General features: G+C 37.9%; 1 protein-coding gene across 1 annotated transcript in view; it reads right to left on the reverse strand.

Annotated features, from left to right (window-relative positions):
* Nucleotides 1–3,380: 3,380 nt before the first annotated feature.
* Nucleotides 3,381–15,374, reverse strand: part of MIPEP (mitochondrial intermediate peptidase) — a gene marked incomplete at both ends in the record, with an annotated part of 41,963 nt that continues 29,969 nt past the window's right edge. The window contains 2 exons of the mRNA XM_009877554.1: nucleotides 3,381–3,454; nucleotides 4,222–4,343. Of these exons, the coding sequence (XP_009875856.1) occupies nucleotides 3,381–3,454; nucleotides 4,222–4,343 (196 nt within the window). The remainder of the gene's footprint in view (nucleotides 3,455–4,221; nucleotides 4,344–15,374) is intronic.

A 15,374-nucleotide genomic window follows, 5' to 3' on the forward strand; every position in this document is an offset into this window, starting at 1 on the left:
CAAACTTGCTGACAGTGCTCTCTAATCCCTTCTCCAGGTCATTGATGAATATATTGACCACCACTGGCCCCAGTACTGACCCCTGAGGGACTCCACTAGACACAGGCCTCCCACTAGACTCTGTCCCATTAGCCACAACTCTCTGACTTCTTTCCTTCAACCAGTTAAGAACAAATAACTGTTCTTACTTTTCTCCTTAAATTCTTGATTTTTTGTAATAAATACAGAGCAATTTACTATAATCATATAACAAGCTTTTCCATGTTCTATGATTTAACCTGAAATAATCCCAAACACACAATCAAATTATTATCTCATCAAGACCTTAGTCACCTCGATTTCATTTTTAGGGAGACATTCAATCAGGCATATTCAAGTTTTATACCATCCATAAATGAACATCACAATATGCACAGACAAGGATTCTGCTGATGAATTCTGCTTAGTTTATTGTAATGCTTAGAGTATGTTTTAAAATTTCTGTTTAAATGTTAAAGAAAGACAGAGTACAAAAGTGAAATTCAGAATACAAAATCGGCCAGGGAGATAATCCGAAGCAAGTATGATGCACCCTTGACAGAAGAGAATGAGATCAGAAAATAGTTAAGCAAAATGGACTTACATAAGCCCACTGATGAGATGCACCCATGAGTGCGGAGGGAGCTGGCAGATGGCATTGCAAGACAACTTTCAGTAATCTTTGATTAATCGTGGCCATTTGGAGAAGTACCAAAATGCTGGACAAAACCTCACTGTCACTCCTGTCTTCAGGAAGGGCAAGAAAGAAATTCCGGGCAACTACAAGCTGTTCAGTCTCACCTCAACCCCTAGGAAGGTGACGGAGCAGCTAACCCTAGAAACTATTTCCAGGGTCATGAACAACAAAAAATCATAAGGAATAGTCATCCATGGACTCACCAAGGAGAAGTTATGCTTTCCCAACCTGATACCCTTATATGATGAAAAAACTGGCCCCACAAATGAGGGGAAATCTGTGTATATCATCTACCTGGACTTCATCAAAGTTTCTGACACTGTTTCCCATAAGATCTGGTTGCTGAGAGAGGCTGTAAAGTCTCCTTCCTTGGAGATACTCAAAAGTTGTCTGAACATAGTCCTGGGCACCCAGCTCTAGGTGGCCTTGCTCAAGCAGCAGGGTTGGATTAGACAACCTCCAGAGATCCCTTTCAACCTCAACTGTTCTATGATTCTGTAACTATACAAAAACATCTTGAACGCTTCTGCCATTTTTTGTAAATCGCAGTCTGTGCTCTAATCACCAGTATCACTCGTGCTAATGCTGGCACAGAGGAGTTCCTGCTGTCTGGTTCTCCTATTACATATGAACAAATACAACAGCAGTGCACTACAGTTACTGACCTTGAAGTGACACACAGTTTTGTTTAGTGATTTATGGATTTATTTATTTAAAGGGGAAAAAAAGATCTAATTACGTATCTTTTATAAATAGATTTTTTTTGTGACATCATAAAAGATATCATTATTCTACCTCTAATGTCAAGCTCCCTGCCCCCCTTAAACATGACTTGCTCTCTTCTTCAAATCCCAGACTGCACATCTATTGCCTCCTCTTCATCACTCACCACTGGTCTCAACTCACGATGAACTATGTGCACTAAATGAATCGAAGACTATAAGCATGAAGAATATGAATATTGAAATGCCAAAACCATCTAATTACTGCATAACAAGAGTTAAACTTGTTTGTGTGCTCCCACTGTATCTTGACAGATTTCATCTTATTTTGATTTCCTTCATATTTAAACTTGGAATTTCCTGCACTATGATCAGATTAATTTCATTAGCAAGTTTTATCCAAAATAAGGGATGCATACACTCAACCTCAAACTGATTGGATCATATTCCACTGAGTTCCTCAACATGCATGGAGGAAAGCCAGTTGTACTTCCATAGATCTTATATATGTCCATCCACAGATGAATTTTGCAGACTTCATTGAAATAATATCTGATTTAAGGAAGCACACTGCCAGCAACTTCTAGCCTCTAGAACATTCTAGGAAGATGCTATGCTCAGTAAAAGTAAAACTACATCCTAGAAATAAAAGATAAGCATAACTGGTGTTTAAAAACACTGTTTGTTGTCTTCCTCTACCATATAACTTAAAATATGATAATTGGATTTTTTAGTAAAGATGTACGTTCTTGTCTTGCAACCACTTAATTCATAATTCTGGACTACAGTGTTCTGAGGTTACAAATACAGACTCTTTAAGAACGATAAAGAAAGACATATTTTTAAGTCATGCTGAATGAAAAGCAACTGTGTGGATCAGAAACATAAATAGACTTTTCTAGAGAACATACAGTTGCTTAATACATGATGAGTCTAAGGAGAAAAGAGGTTATGGCCTCAAATGTAAACAGATGGGTCAAAGAACTGAAATGCTCAAGTTATGGAACTGTGCCAAACTCATGATGAAATACAGACACATTACCACTGTCTTCCTTATCTGCAGAAGAAAAATCCACAACCTCGAGTCTACTGAACTGGAGTGAACAGAGGTCAATGAATTAATTTTCATAATTAATACTAAGAAATTCAGAGCAAATTGAAAGATGCTCTGTTAGATGAAGTGCTTACCAAGTCCTCATATCAGGAAGAGTGACACTAATGCAAAAATATTTGGTTTGACTACTGCAACATTACAGAGAAAAGTCTTTATCCTGATCTCATTGACAGAGAAAAGATAAAGTCAGCAGTTTCTCAAACTTATTTCATTCTCCTAACATTCTTTATAGTATATGAAGTATCATATTTTTGCTATCACTATGAATGATTTTTAGAAGTTATTTTCCAGATTCAAAAGGCAAATATGGTATTGAAATGAATAATGAACAATGTTTCTTTACAACTGTCTTCAGACTTCCGTTTCATGAGAATGTATACTCAAAGTACTGATACAACCAAAGCTATTTTGATGGTGTTGAAATGCAATGGTCAAAACAAGTTCAAATTCTTGTATACAGAATAACCAGATCTATTATGAATTCCAAGTATGTAAAAGCTACTGATTTTTGGTACACAAAAATGGTGTCATCTATCATCCTTGAAGTATGCCATACTGAAGTATGTCATTCGGAATTCTTTAGATAGCCTTGTAACACATCCCCTTCCAATACTTCACCCCAACTACTTGTGTGTGTTTTTATTCTATGTATCGCAAGGAGTTCTACTAAACATGACACAAAGCTGATGACCAGCCCACTTAACTAAATAAACTAGCAAGTTTTCTTTCACAAATCCAATGAAAATTTTAATTTAACTAAAAAGACCCCAATGCAGTTAAATTATTTCTTCCTTGAGCAAGAGAATAAAACAGTCTCATTTTTTTCTACCTTGAACCATAAGCATGGGCTCTTTTCCACCACCGTGTGCCAGCATCTCTCTACGATAACGTTCACCCATTGCCCTGGAGAAACACAGATGTTAGAACCATTTGCAAACACAACCTGTTCAACTTTTAGTCAGATTTGCTTCTGGAATCTCTACAGAACTCAGAGATGGAGATCAAATGAAATTTTCCACCCTGAAACAATGATTGCCTTCATTCCATGTTGACTTCTCAAATTCAAATTACATTTAACATTATACTATGAGTAACTGAACTAGACAAATTTTCTACATATGAATGCGTTGACGTTTCTAGAAGTTAATTTGTGAACAACATTTCAGCCTTCATTGCTCCAAGGGGAAATATCGCTCTGTTACAATGCTCTGAATATTCACCTGAGGTATAAAACCACTTAAAATTCGTGATCTCACAATTTACTTTCTAATTTCATGAAGTAAAATGAGTAGGATAACTATACTTAGCTTTGAAGATGGTGACATGAAGCTTGTTTAACACTCATGGTTGCTTTAATTTCAATAGAAAATTACAAGTAGTTAGGCATCTATGACAATGAAGCTCTCTAATTACTTCTAAATATGGATTTCAATGTCTCCTAACTGGCACACCCGTATTTTAAAACACTGACATGATTTTTTTGTACCAAGGACCACTTTATACTTGTCATTATTTTCTGTTTTGTAATCCTCTTAAAATTCAGAAAAAAATCCCTAAAAACTAATTGTCATTAAAAAAGTCCATCAAGCTACATGGGCCCGTTTGATTCGTATTTTCTACAACCAAGTAGCACAAGACTTCATTCTACTTAATATTTTCTCTGTTTTTACCTATCAAATGGGTCCTGAGCAAAACATTGTTTCCACACCATGGAGGCAACAGCCCTAGACATGAGGTAGGAGTAATATTTGGCACCATAGCCCACAAGATGACTGAATCGCAGCTGCCAGGCCTGTAAGGAGAAAACAAACAAAAAGCAGAAAGGAAGTCAAATTTTAGAACCTTTAAATTTGTCAGCATTTTCTGAAGTGCAACGGAAGAAATATAATACTATTAAGGACAGTTTAAGAAAAAAGGAAAAAAGGGAAACAGGAAAAAAGGGAAAAAAAGAAGAAAGAAGAAAAAAAATACCACCACCAGAAATCCTAGAATGAACATGCCCTTTATTATAAAGAAGCATATTTCAACCTAAATACCGTGTATCCAATATACTGGTCATCACAATTGAAATTATACACAGATAGGGTCAGAAAAAGAAAAAAATGTGCAGTAAAAAAATGTATTCATATTTCATAACAGCCGTGTTGTTCTATTAGTCTTGAAAGAAAACCACAATTGCCTTATTACAGGTAACACCACATTTTATCATTTCCCATGTGGGTAAATGCAGTGTCACACTTGTAGAAGTTCAGTTTATAATCTTTTGGCACAAACAAAACTATAATAAAGACTTGCATTTAATACTATAAAAAAAAAACCCACAACTTCCCATATGCAAAAAACTCAGAGGCAGACAAATTACATCCACATGCAACCTCACTGTTCACAGATTTGTTTGTACACTTTTAAAAGCATATATATAGCAGATTATCATCCATAATTATATTGTTACTCATTTGTGTACTGTTTCTTGGCATTATGACTCATTCCAGTGACGGTGGACTCCTTTTTTAATGTTTGGTGTTGACTGCTTATTTAAGTTTTCCTAGCAGAGAAAATCAGAAGGATCAGTCTTACATTCACAGAAATAAAAAACCTTTTCTTAAACTTTCCTAATTTAAATTGGGAGAGACCTCCAAAGGTCACCTGGTCCAACCCTTGCTCAAAGCAGAGTCATCTCTCATGAGGTTTCTCACGGTTCTGTCTAAAGTCTCAGTATCTCCAAGGATGAAGATTTCATCACCTCTCTGATGCAATGAGGAAAGGCAAGCAGGTCCAAGCTAAAAAGACACTGTTTCCCAACAGATGTGGGCATATTTTATGAACTGAAGACAAATGAATGTATAGATGATGGAGTGAAAAATCTGCTTTTGTGGCTCTCTGAAGAAACCAAAGAGAAAACATGTGCCATATCTTATTTGTCCTCCTATCTAAAGTTGAATTACCCTTCATGACACAACTGTTGTCAAGATCTTTGCAGATACTATAGAAAGTAGAGTTTTAAAGAGGAACTAGAAGATAAACAATAAAGTAGTATAACAGATGTTTTAAATTTAAATCCATGGGCTGTCAGACGTTTTTTCTTATCCCAGAGAAATGAAATACTGAAATACTGAGGCAGCCAAACAGAAAAGTGAAGGGGCATTAGCAGTTTTCCAGAACTATTTATCTTTGACTGTGATTCTTTATCACACTGTAAGCAACAATCTCCTCATTTTTGACAGCTGAAATAAACTATGTTTCTTTATTCAAGAAAGTGCTGATCATCAACTTATTCTCCATTAGCCAAACCAAAGATGTATGTGTATGTTAAAAAATGCCTGACTGGGAGGGGGGGAAAAAGAATTTGGCTTTTAATCAGTCTTTTTAACTGAAAAAAAGGCAGCAGACAGTGGCCTATGATCTAGATCATTGTGAACAGCTGATGAGAAACAAAGTTGTTAGCTCCCTTTTCTGAGCAATACCAGCGATGTTCTCAAAGTTAGCTGTAATTCAGCCATTCAAAAGCTACTTTTAACAAGATGGTTGTCTCCATTCTAAGACAGGTGTCCAAAACAGATGGAATTTGCCACAGGTGAGCAACGTAGCCTCCAACTAGTAGCCTGCACAACTAGTTTAAAGTAGGAGCAGCAAAGTTAAGAGGACATGGAAAAAAATGTCTCATCCTCAATTTTCCTGTGGGTCTTCATGCATAATGCAAATTCTTAAGAACGATTAACTTTTTTTTTTTTTTTTAAGTAAACACCAACTGCACTGTATCTCAAATAATGTAGAAACATTCAGCTTGGATACAGATCCTCTAGTTTGCTCTGAAAATTATTGTGGCTGCTGTGTTTATACTTTGTAGTTATGGTTTTTCTAACTAGTCTCTTAATTATAACCATAATCACTAAACTAAAAGCACATTTTGAATCAGATCAGAGAGCCCACATTTTTAGAAGACTGAGCAGGAAAATATGTCAAGTTTTTGTTTTATTGTATAGTAAATTTTCAAAGCTAGAATTAAAAACTTCAACTTGAAAGTACAGCTCTTGGGAATATGGAAAGCTTTACTGATGAATTGGTTTCACATCAATTGGTTTCACACTCAGAAATTTAAGTAATTTCCAAATACATAATTTCAGTGAAAAATCCAAGCTTTTTCTTCCTGCTACAAACAAAAATATTTCTACGAGGTTGACACAGAGAAGAGTATTTCAGAGAATCACAGAATCATTTTGGTTGGAAAAGACCTTTAGGATCATCCAGTCCAACTGTTACTTCTACCTTTTCCATTGGAAAGGAATTATTTTAATGCATCATACAAGCTGTAACTAGGACAGTATGTCTTCTTCAAAAACTCGGATTACATTGTTCACAAATGCTCTTGCATTTAATGATCTGCACCTAAACTAGCTTGTTTGCACTTCCAGGACACTCAACTACTGCATTCACCAGCCTTGCTGAAACTCTCCATCAGAAAGCAAGGAGAGAAGAACATCTTCCTGGTAACCTGTCAAAGACCAAAAGCTTGTTTCAGAGTCTGCACCTAAAACACACCTCAGTACCCTCTGTTTAAATATAAGACATTTTGCTTGACCTTGCTTTGCTAATATACTTCAGTAAGAAACTTGACATTGCTTCATTTCAAGAGAACAGGAAAGGATACAGAGAGAGCAAAGAAAGACACTGCTCGTCTCTCTCCCTGGGTTTAAGGAGGCTCTCAAATACGATGAAGTTGCTAATTCAAAAATTCATCGGAACAGGACAGTAGCCACAAAGAGAGAGGATGAGTCAACCCATCTTAAGATAAATGCCTGAGACAGATACGGTGTAGATGACTCTCTCTTCCTTCACTGAGATACATAAGGAACATACTTTTAGGTAGCTCAAGTCATATAAGCTGACTACCATCCTCAAAGGCATACTGAAACTGAGATTGTTTTCCTAATATAAAGAGCAGGCAAGGAAAATATGATAGACACTGATACTCCCTGCTGAAGTGTGAAGCCTATATTTGATTTTGAAACGTTTGGGATTTTTTACCACTGTAGTTTTTCCACGCTCTGTAGAGTATGAATAACTTTAGCACGTCACCATTTCCTGTCACAGCTTTTTTCTCAGTCCTCACAAGACATTTCTGACCAGGAACGTATAATTTTCAGTATTTCACCATTACCCAGTACCTTTTACATTACTCAAATACATTTTCTGATTCTATGCTGTTGTAGCAATTAACTTTCCAAAACTGGATGTAGCTACCTATAAACATGGATTTAAACATTAAGACACATCCTCTACCCTAGGTTCACAAGGAGCTACCCGTCTGCCTTAAAAAAAATATTCCTACTTTATAGAGATGAGGTAACGATCTAGGCAATAAAACGTTCAAAAAGCCCAAGAATATATAGAATGCATATCCTTAAGAATATATAGGCTAATACTCCTATGACCAGTAAAAAATAAACATAGCATTGTAAATGAATTTAAAACTAAATGGTACACCTTTTAGTATAAAACTCCATTCTAATAAAATTACCTATAGATGCAGAATGACTTGATTCCTAGTGTTATTTCCAGTGCTGAATGATTTTCCTATACTTAATAAAAAATAAATAAAAGAAGATGTATCAATTTCCCTTTTGGAAAGGGTAAAGGCTAGACATGTAGAACCAGGGCACTCTCCTTATTAAATGTTGTATTTCTGGTAAGCAGCTAGAAAGTTAATGAAGACCTGAGTAATCATCTTCTTCAAAAAGTCCCATGATCCCATTTCAGGAGTTTATAAAACAGACCATTTTACAGCATAGCCCATGGGTTATATTAATATGCCATGCATGGGTCATGTTCATGCCTGCTTTCTATACAACACAACAGACAGAAATAAAGGCGTGTGACTGATCCACTGCAGTTATTAAAGGGGCCTTTTTTTCCATCAACATTATCAATCTTCTGTTCTAACCATGTCTGAAATATTTCCAAAATACCACGTGCAATGGCTTTCCATCCCAGCGTGTAACAAACAAAAATACCTCACTGATACCTTTGTATTCTTAAACCTTACCAAGATTTTTTTTTTTTAAGTCATTGTAGGATACATTCCTAGGGTAAGATTCAGACTTTAGCTACCTTAAACTAGGTGTCTTGCCCAAACTAGTCACATGGGCTTCCTCCGCAGTCAGAGGACAGAAGAATTTTTGGAGAGGACATGACTACTGCTTTAAGAGAAATGAGAATAATTTACCGCAACTTCTAGTTTCTATTTAAAAGTTAAACCACTTGATTCATTTTAACAATATGGCAGGATTAGTTAAATTAAACTGTTTTGAAGACTACAAAAACTAATTTAGGATTCAATTATTTGAATTCTAAATTTAGAACTGTTAAGATTAGCACAACAATAATCCGACATAAAATTTTAGACGTGACTTTTAAAAGACAAAATCGAAAGAAAAGAACTGCAGGTAGCTAGTTTATAACTAGCCTAACTTCTGTCTGAATGAGGGTAATTATTGTTCCATGGAGCTCCACAGATTACATGGAATCAGTGTTACAAAATCCTACTGCATCTTTTGGAAAGAAAAAAAAAACAACAACAAAATCCAACAAATTCTTGACTAGTGCTTGGACTTCTCAGAATGCTCTTCTGTTTCCACTGTGACATCAGTCACTTCAAAGTATATTTAAGTCCATTTTGCTTTTCATCTTAAGACAAAAAACACAAGTGAGAACATGAAAAGACCCAACACTAAATTAAGAAAAGTATTTTCATCCTTTAAGTCTTCTAATTACAAAATGTGTGCTACAGTAATTACATCCAGGAGCAAGTTGTTGAATTGTTTCCACGAGGAACAATATTTGATGATGATATTTGGTGCCCTCCCCTCTCTTAATTAAATTCTTATTCTGGCAGGAAATCCAATAGAGGAGCAGCCAACTTATCTCCTTCAGGGGCTACTAGGTGGAGGCAGCAACTGGGTCTGGCAGCAACTTGATATTATTGCTCCTTATGCCCTTGAATTTAGCTATCAGCACGGGTGGAAATCTCCTGAGAGTCACGAAGAAGCTCCAGGCTCTGGTAACTTGGGAACCAAAAGAGAAAGGCGATTAGCATGGAAATCTGTACAGGCTATTTCCCTCTGCTGAGGCCAAGGTTTATCAAGACTAGTGGAAATCCAGCACAACACCACTCTGGCATGGAAACAAAGGGATTGAAAGCTAGCACAGGCAATGTTTGCTTGGCACTGTGTCAGCCACTCAGACAGCAGAGGCTGCAGGTGGAATGTAAAGAGCTGCAGGTTACGGGTCAAGAACTATGAAGCCACTTTTCAGCACAGAAAAATGATGAATGTGCAGTGCAGATAGGAGGGATGTTCCACATTTAGCTTAGCAAGTTTCCTGTTCTGATGGACTACCTGTGCAGGCATCGTTTCAAAATATCAGAGGGAAAAAGTGCTTTCAGCAAGAGAAAAAAAAAATGTATTATCTGATGACCAGCAGATCTAGTCTTACTTTATTCCTTTGACTTCACTTTGCATTTTCACGCTTTTTGCACCCATAGTCTGCCCCAGATCACTCTTCTCAAAATTCAAGGAAGATACTCAAGAGAATTCACAGCACAGAAATCATCATGTACAGAAACTTTCAGTCTCATTCATTCATTATAGTGACTCCTAGAATTAGTGGGCTAATCTATTTCAATTTAACACCCTTCTCTGAACCTCTTCTATGCTCCCTTTCCCAAAATAACTGCGCCAGCAGTTAGACCAGCTGAGAAGCTTCCTGGTAAGGCTGATCTTTTTATGTTGCCCCCTCACAACAATGGGAGTGAGCAGCCCAGCACTGTGAGCAGAAACCTGGGCTGTGGCTGGCAGGCTCCAAAGCACAAGCTCTGCCGCTGGGTGCACTCATTTTGGGGAGGCCAAATAGTCACAAACCAGAATTTATCCTCCCACTTTTCTGTTCAAACTGCTCATTTACAAAATGAGAGAAGGATTTTCACATATGCTTTGCAGCTTAAAGAATTCAGTCTTTTGTTCTGAAACAAATCACATTATTTTTTTTCCTTATTGTAATAGCTTGTTACATAAGTTTACAGTGTGCTTTGAAGACGCCCTCAATTCATTCGCACTTGAAGAAACAGTCTAATGAGTTTTGGAGTGCAGAGTTGGCAAAGTGCTTGTGCCAGTAGCTACCTCCAGGGAAAAGCCAGAGTACTCACTGACTGGCAGAAACAATTCTCTTCACAGATAGGCAGCAGCTTGCTCAGTCAACTTACTTTCTGCACTTTTGGCCTGAGCCCCTCTAAGTTTTATAGAATTACATCACCATCGTTCTGGAGTTTCACAATAATAAAAAAAAAAGCAATAAAGAGCTTTAAAGCCACTTCCTTTGCTGCAGTTTCTAATCTTGTTTAGAATAACAGAAAGCTAATTTCAAAAAACCACAGCTTGTGCTGCTTCCCTAACTTGCTTAATGTCCATAGTCTTTAGCTTTTCAGTGTCATGCATTTCTGCATTAGGAGTGGGAGAGTGCACAAAGTAAACTACCCAGAGGCATCGCTGACATTTTAGAAAGCAAATCAAGCAAGAGATTAAGATTTCAATTTATAACACTTCTGTGTTTTTATTATAAAATGATAAATAAATCTAGCAGGGCAGGGAATGTAAATATTTTTGCAGTTGTTTACACTAGGGAAGAGGAAAGGAATTTAACATGCAATTAACCACTTAGGTGATTCTAGATATGTACCATATGGTCTTTGAATTACTTAAAGAAAAGTATTTCATTTTTATTTATAAACTATTAATGCATTTGAGCTGCTTATAGCAAAATCATTTAAAACTATTTACTCTTTGCCCTCTTCTCCCCACATAAGGACTGGGGGAAGAGGGACATGGGAGATAACAAAGTTTACCAACATCAAACAGCCAGATATATGATCTGCATTAGTCCACAATCCTTAAAACTTGGATTAAGAGACACAGAGACATGAAAATTGATTTTGCATTGTGTCCTTTGACTGACCTTATTTGGACAAGTTGAAAGACAGCGTTATTTGTAAATATTATAATTAGTCTTTAAAGTGGAAGAAATAAGCTATCAGACAATTTCCAAACAAGTTGTTCATGCTGTTGCACAGAACTCTCCATACATGTGCAACACACACACATCGTTCTACTATCAATTAATAATTTCTATTACTGCGTAATCGTTAAATATTCATAAGCCTGAGATAACCAGAACCAGATCATCACAATTTCCTTTGGATACTCACACTGAAGCCCAAGGTTAAACGTAATTCTAAGTATTGACCTATTCTTTTAGAACAAACATCACAAACGCTGCTTAAGATAAGCTCCTACAAAAAGCGAGAAAATATCTTAAGCAACGTTGTAACTGCAAAATATATCTGCCAGTACAACTTAATTAACTCGTTTACTATCTTCTGCCAGAGCCATTCCAGACAGGGATTTAGGGGATCATGATTCTAATCGTAAATCTGCCACAAACTGAAGTACAAACTTGAAGAAACTACTTTTCTTTCCCCTCTCGGTTTAACTATCACCTCGTGTAAAGTGAGGATGATATCAGTTCCCCTCTTTTGTTCTTTTCCATTTTGCCTGCAAGCTTTTCATAGAGAGAACAATCTCCCACTGCATTTGAAGAGCTTTTCATTTCAGGCCCTCTAGCCTGTGTTTATGGCAATGATCTATTCAGTCAGATCTATCACCATCAAATACAGTTCCAGTATTGCAACCCTGGGGGAAAAAAACCCGAAACAACAAAAGACATGGAGCTGTGAGAAAATAATTATATAAAACTAAACAAAGCAATCTGCATTTAATAAGATAGATCTAAAGCACATATAGCTATTTCAAAATGTTACCAGGAGATGTATTGAACTGCTTGCTTCCTGCACTGTTTCTTAAAATGCTCTACTACATGGTAAATACTGCGCAAAAGTATGTTTGCGTTTCATGGGGCTGACACTTGCAAAAAGAATTTCGTTAAAAGTGCTTCATATCTTAAAGTATCTGTAAACACTCTGCTGTTGTAGATAGTTCCCCAGTGAATAGTGTCACATTAACACCAGAAATCTTCATGGTATTTGCTATCAGCAATTTCTTTATCATAAAATGAACTCAACTCCAGAAAGACAGAAACCTAAACAAACCTTGAAGGGTGACTTTAAGAGCTCTTGAAAATCCCAGCATCTACTTTAATACTGACCTCAGCAGGGCACCAATCTTTTTGAAATGGCTTTTAGCTATTAATTATTTATAGAACTATTACTTCCCCAGAGTTCACTGTGCACTCCTTTATTAATCCTTTCCCCAGCCCCAGACTCTTCAACTTGATTTTATAGTATTCTTTAAAGAAGGCTCATATGAACACTAATCCAGGGATTTGCACCTTGTGTAAACAACTTTGGTTTCCAACATGGCAAAGTAAAAAATTACTTCGAAGGGGTTACACAAACTTCAAGAGGTTGAGTAATGACATATGACTTCACCTCTTTTCAAAACACTCCACAAAGTAGAATATGAACAACATCAGTGCCTCTTCAAGTAGCTAAAGAGAGAGAAAAAGTGGAAAAGAAATCTTCTATAAAGGCTCTTTACATTTACTATGAAATTTATGTCTCTGTGATCTACAACAGTGGTTTCTTTAAAACTCCCTGGAAGGGAGATCCTAGACCTGCTGAGTGTCTCCTTCCCTCTTCAGCAAAAAAGGGAAAAAGACTGACAAGAGTTTAAAAGACTAGGTACTAACCTGCTGTAAATTAAACCATTTTTCTCTCCTATAGTCTGCTCACTCATAAGAAACAAATTATCACAGTCTCAATTCAAATTATTTATTTATTTATTTTAATAAAGGTCTTCAATATAAGAACATACTCATGCATGCCCACATAGCTTGCTCTTTGGTAGCCAGATAAACTCCATTTCCTCAACTTTCCTCATAGGTCAAGTTTCCAAACCTATTATCTTTCCAAAACCTCTTCTCTTTCCAGTTTTTCTATATCTTTTTATGAGGCAGACACCTCCTACAGGACACAACACTACCCATTGCTAAGTCTCCAACATCAGATTCTAAAATACATTAAAAAAAACAGATACAATTTTCTTTAACAGCATCCCATCAATAAATGTATGCTCTTCAGACCTTTATTGTTCTTTAAATATCTATATATTTAAATGCCTTCCTAATGCAAACTAGAATAGAATAATTTCAGTTGGAAGGGATTTACAACCACCAACTAGTCCAACTGCTTGACCAATTCACAGCTGATCAAAAGTTAAAGCATATTAGTAAGGGAATCGTCCAAATGCCTCTGAAGTTCTGACAGGCTTGGGGCATCGACCACCTCTCTAGGAAGCTTGTTTCACTGTTTGAGCACCCTTGTGGTAAAGAAATGCTTCCTAATGCCCAGTCTAAACCTCCCCTGGCATAGCTTTCAACTATTCCCACATGTCCTGTCACTGGATCCCAGGGAGAAGCGATCAGAACCTCCTCAGGAAGCTGTGGAGAGCAACGAGGCCGCCCCTCAGCCTCCTTTTCTCCAAACTAGACAAGCCCACAGTCCTCAGTTGCTCCTCCTAAGACATTCCTTCCAGCCCTTTCATCTGCCTTTTTGCCCTCCTATGGACACATTCAACTACCTTCATACCCTTCTTAAACTGTAGGGCCCAGAACTGCACACAGGCTCAAGGTGAGGCCGCACCAACACTGAATACAGTGGGGTAATCCCCTCTTTTGACCGGCTGATTTTGCTGTGGCTGATGCACCCCAGGATGAGGTTTGCCCTCTGGGCTGCCAGGGCACACGGCTGCTCTTGACCAGCATCCCCAGCTCCCTTTCTGCAGGGCTGCTCTCCAGCCACTGCTGTTCCAGTTTATACTTGTGCCCTGTGTTCCTCCATCCTAGGGGCAAAATCTGACACGTGGACTTGCTACATTTCACCCCATTAGTCATTGCCCAATGCTTCAATCTATCCAGATCCCTCAGCAAGGCCTCTTGTCCCTCAGGAGAGTCAACAGTACCTCTCATTTTGGTATCATCGGCAAACTTGCTAATCACAGAATAGTTTTGACTAGAAGAGACCTTCAAGATCATCGAGTCCAACCTTTTCCTAGCCTGATCAACACTACTAAGCCATGTCAGGGGGCCGGTTAGCTCAGTCAGTTGAGCGTGGCGCTAACAACGCCAAGCACAAGGGTTCGATTCCCGTTCGGTCCCCATGTGTTGCCTGATCTACTCAAGAGGTGGCATCCCTGATGACAGGGAGGCTGGATGAAAATGATCTCTAAGGTCCCTTCCAGCCTAGGCCATTCTATGATTCTATGATGTCCTTCAAGGCAACATCTACCCTTCTGTTAAACACCTCCAGGGATGGTGACTCAACCACCTCCCTGGGCAGCCTCTTCCAATGGCTGACAACGCTTTCAGTAAAAAAATTCTTCCTAATATCCAACCTGAACCTCCTCTGGCACAACTTAAGGCCATTTCACCTTGTCCTATCACTCACCACTAGGTAGAAGAGACCAACCTCCAACTCTCTACAACCTCCTTTCAAGTAGTTGTAGAGAGCAATGGGGTCTCCCCTCAGTTTCTTCTCTAGGCTAAACAGCCCCAGATCCCTCAGCCATTGCTCATACAACTTGTGTTCTAAGCCCTTTACCAGCTTGGTAGCCCGGCTTTGTGCCCTCTCCAGCACCTCAGTGCCCCTCTTGTAGTGAGGGGCCCAAAACTGGACACAGTACTTGAGGTGAGGCCTCACTAAAGCTGAGTAGAGGGGCATGATCACCTCCCTACTCCTGCTCACTACACTATTTCTGAT

Source organism: Apaloderma vittatum, unplaced genomic scaffold, assembly GCF_000703405.1.
Source record: "Apaloderma vittatum isolate BGI_N311 unplaced genomic scaffold, ASM70340v1 scaffold4891, whole genome shotgun sequence".
Classification (NCBI taxonomy): Eukaryota; Metazoa; Chordata; class Aves; order Trogoniformes; family Trogonidae; genus Apaloderma; species Apaloderma vittatum.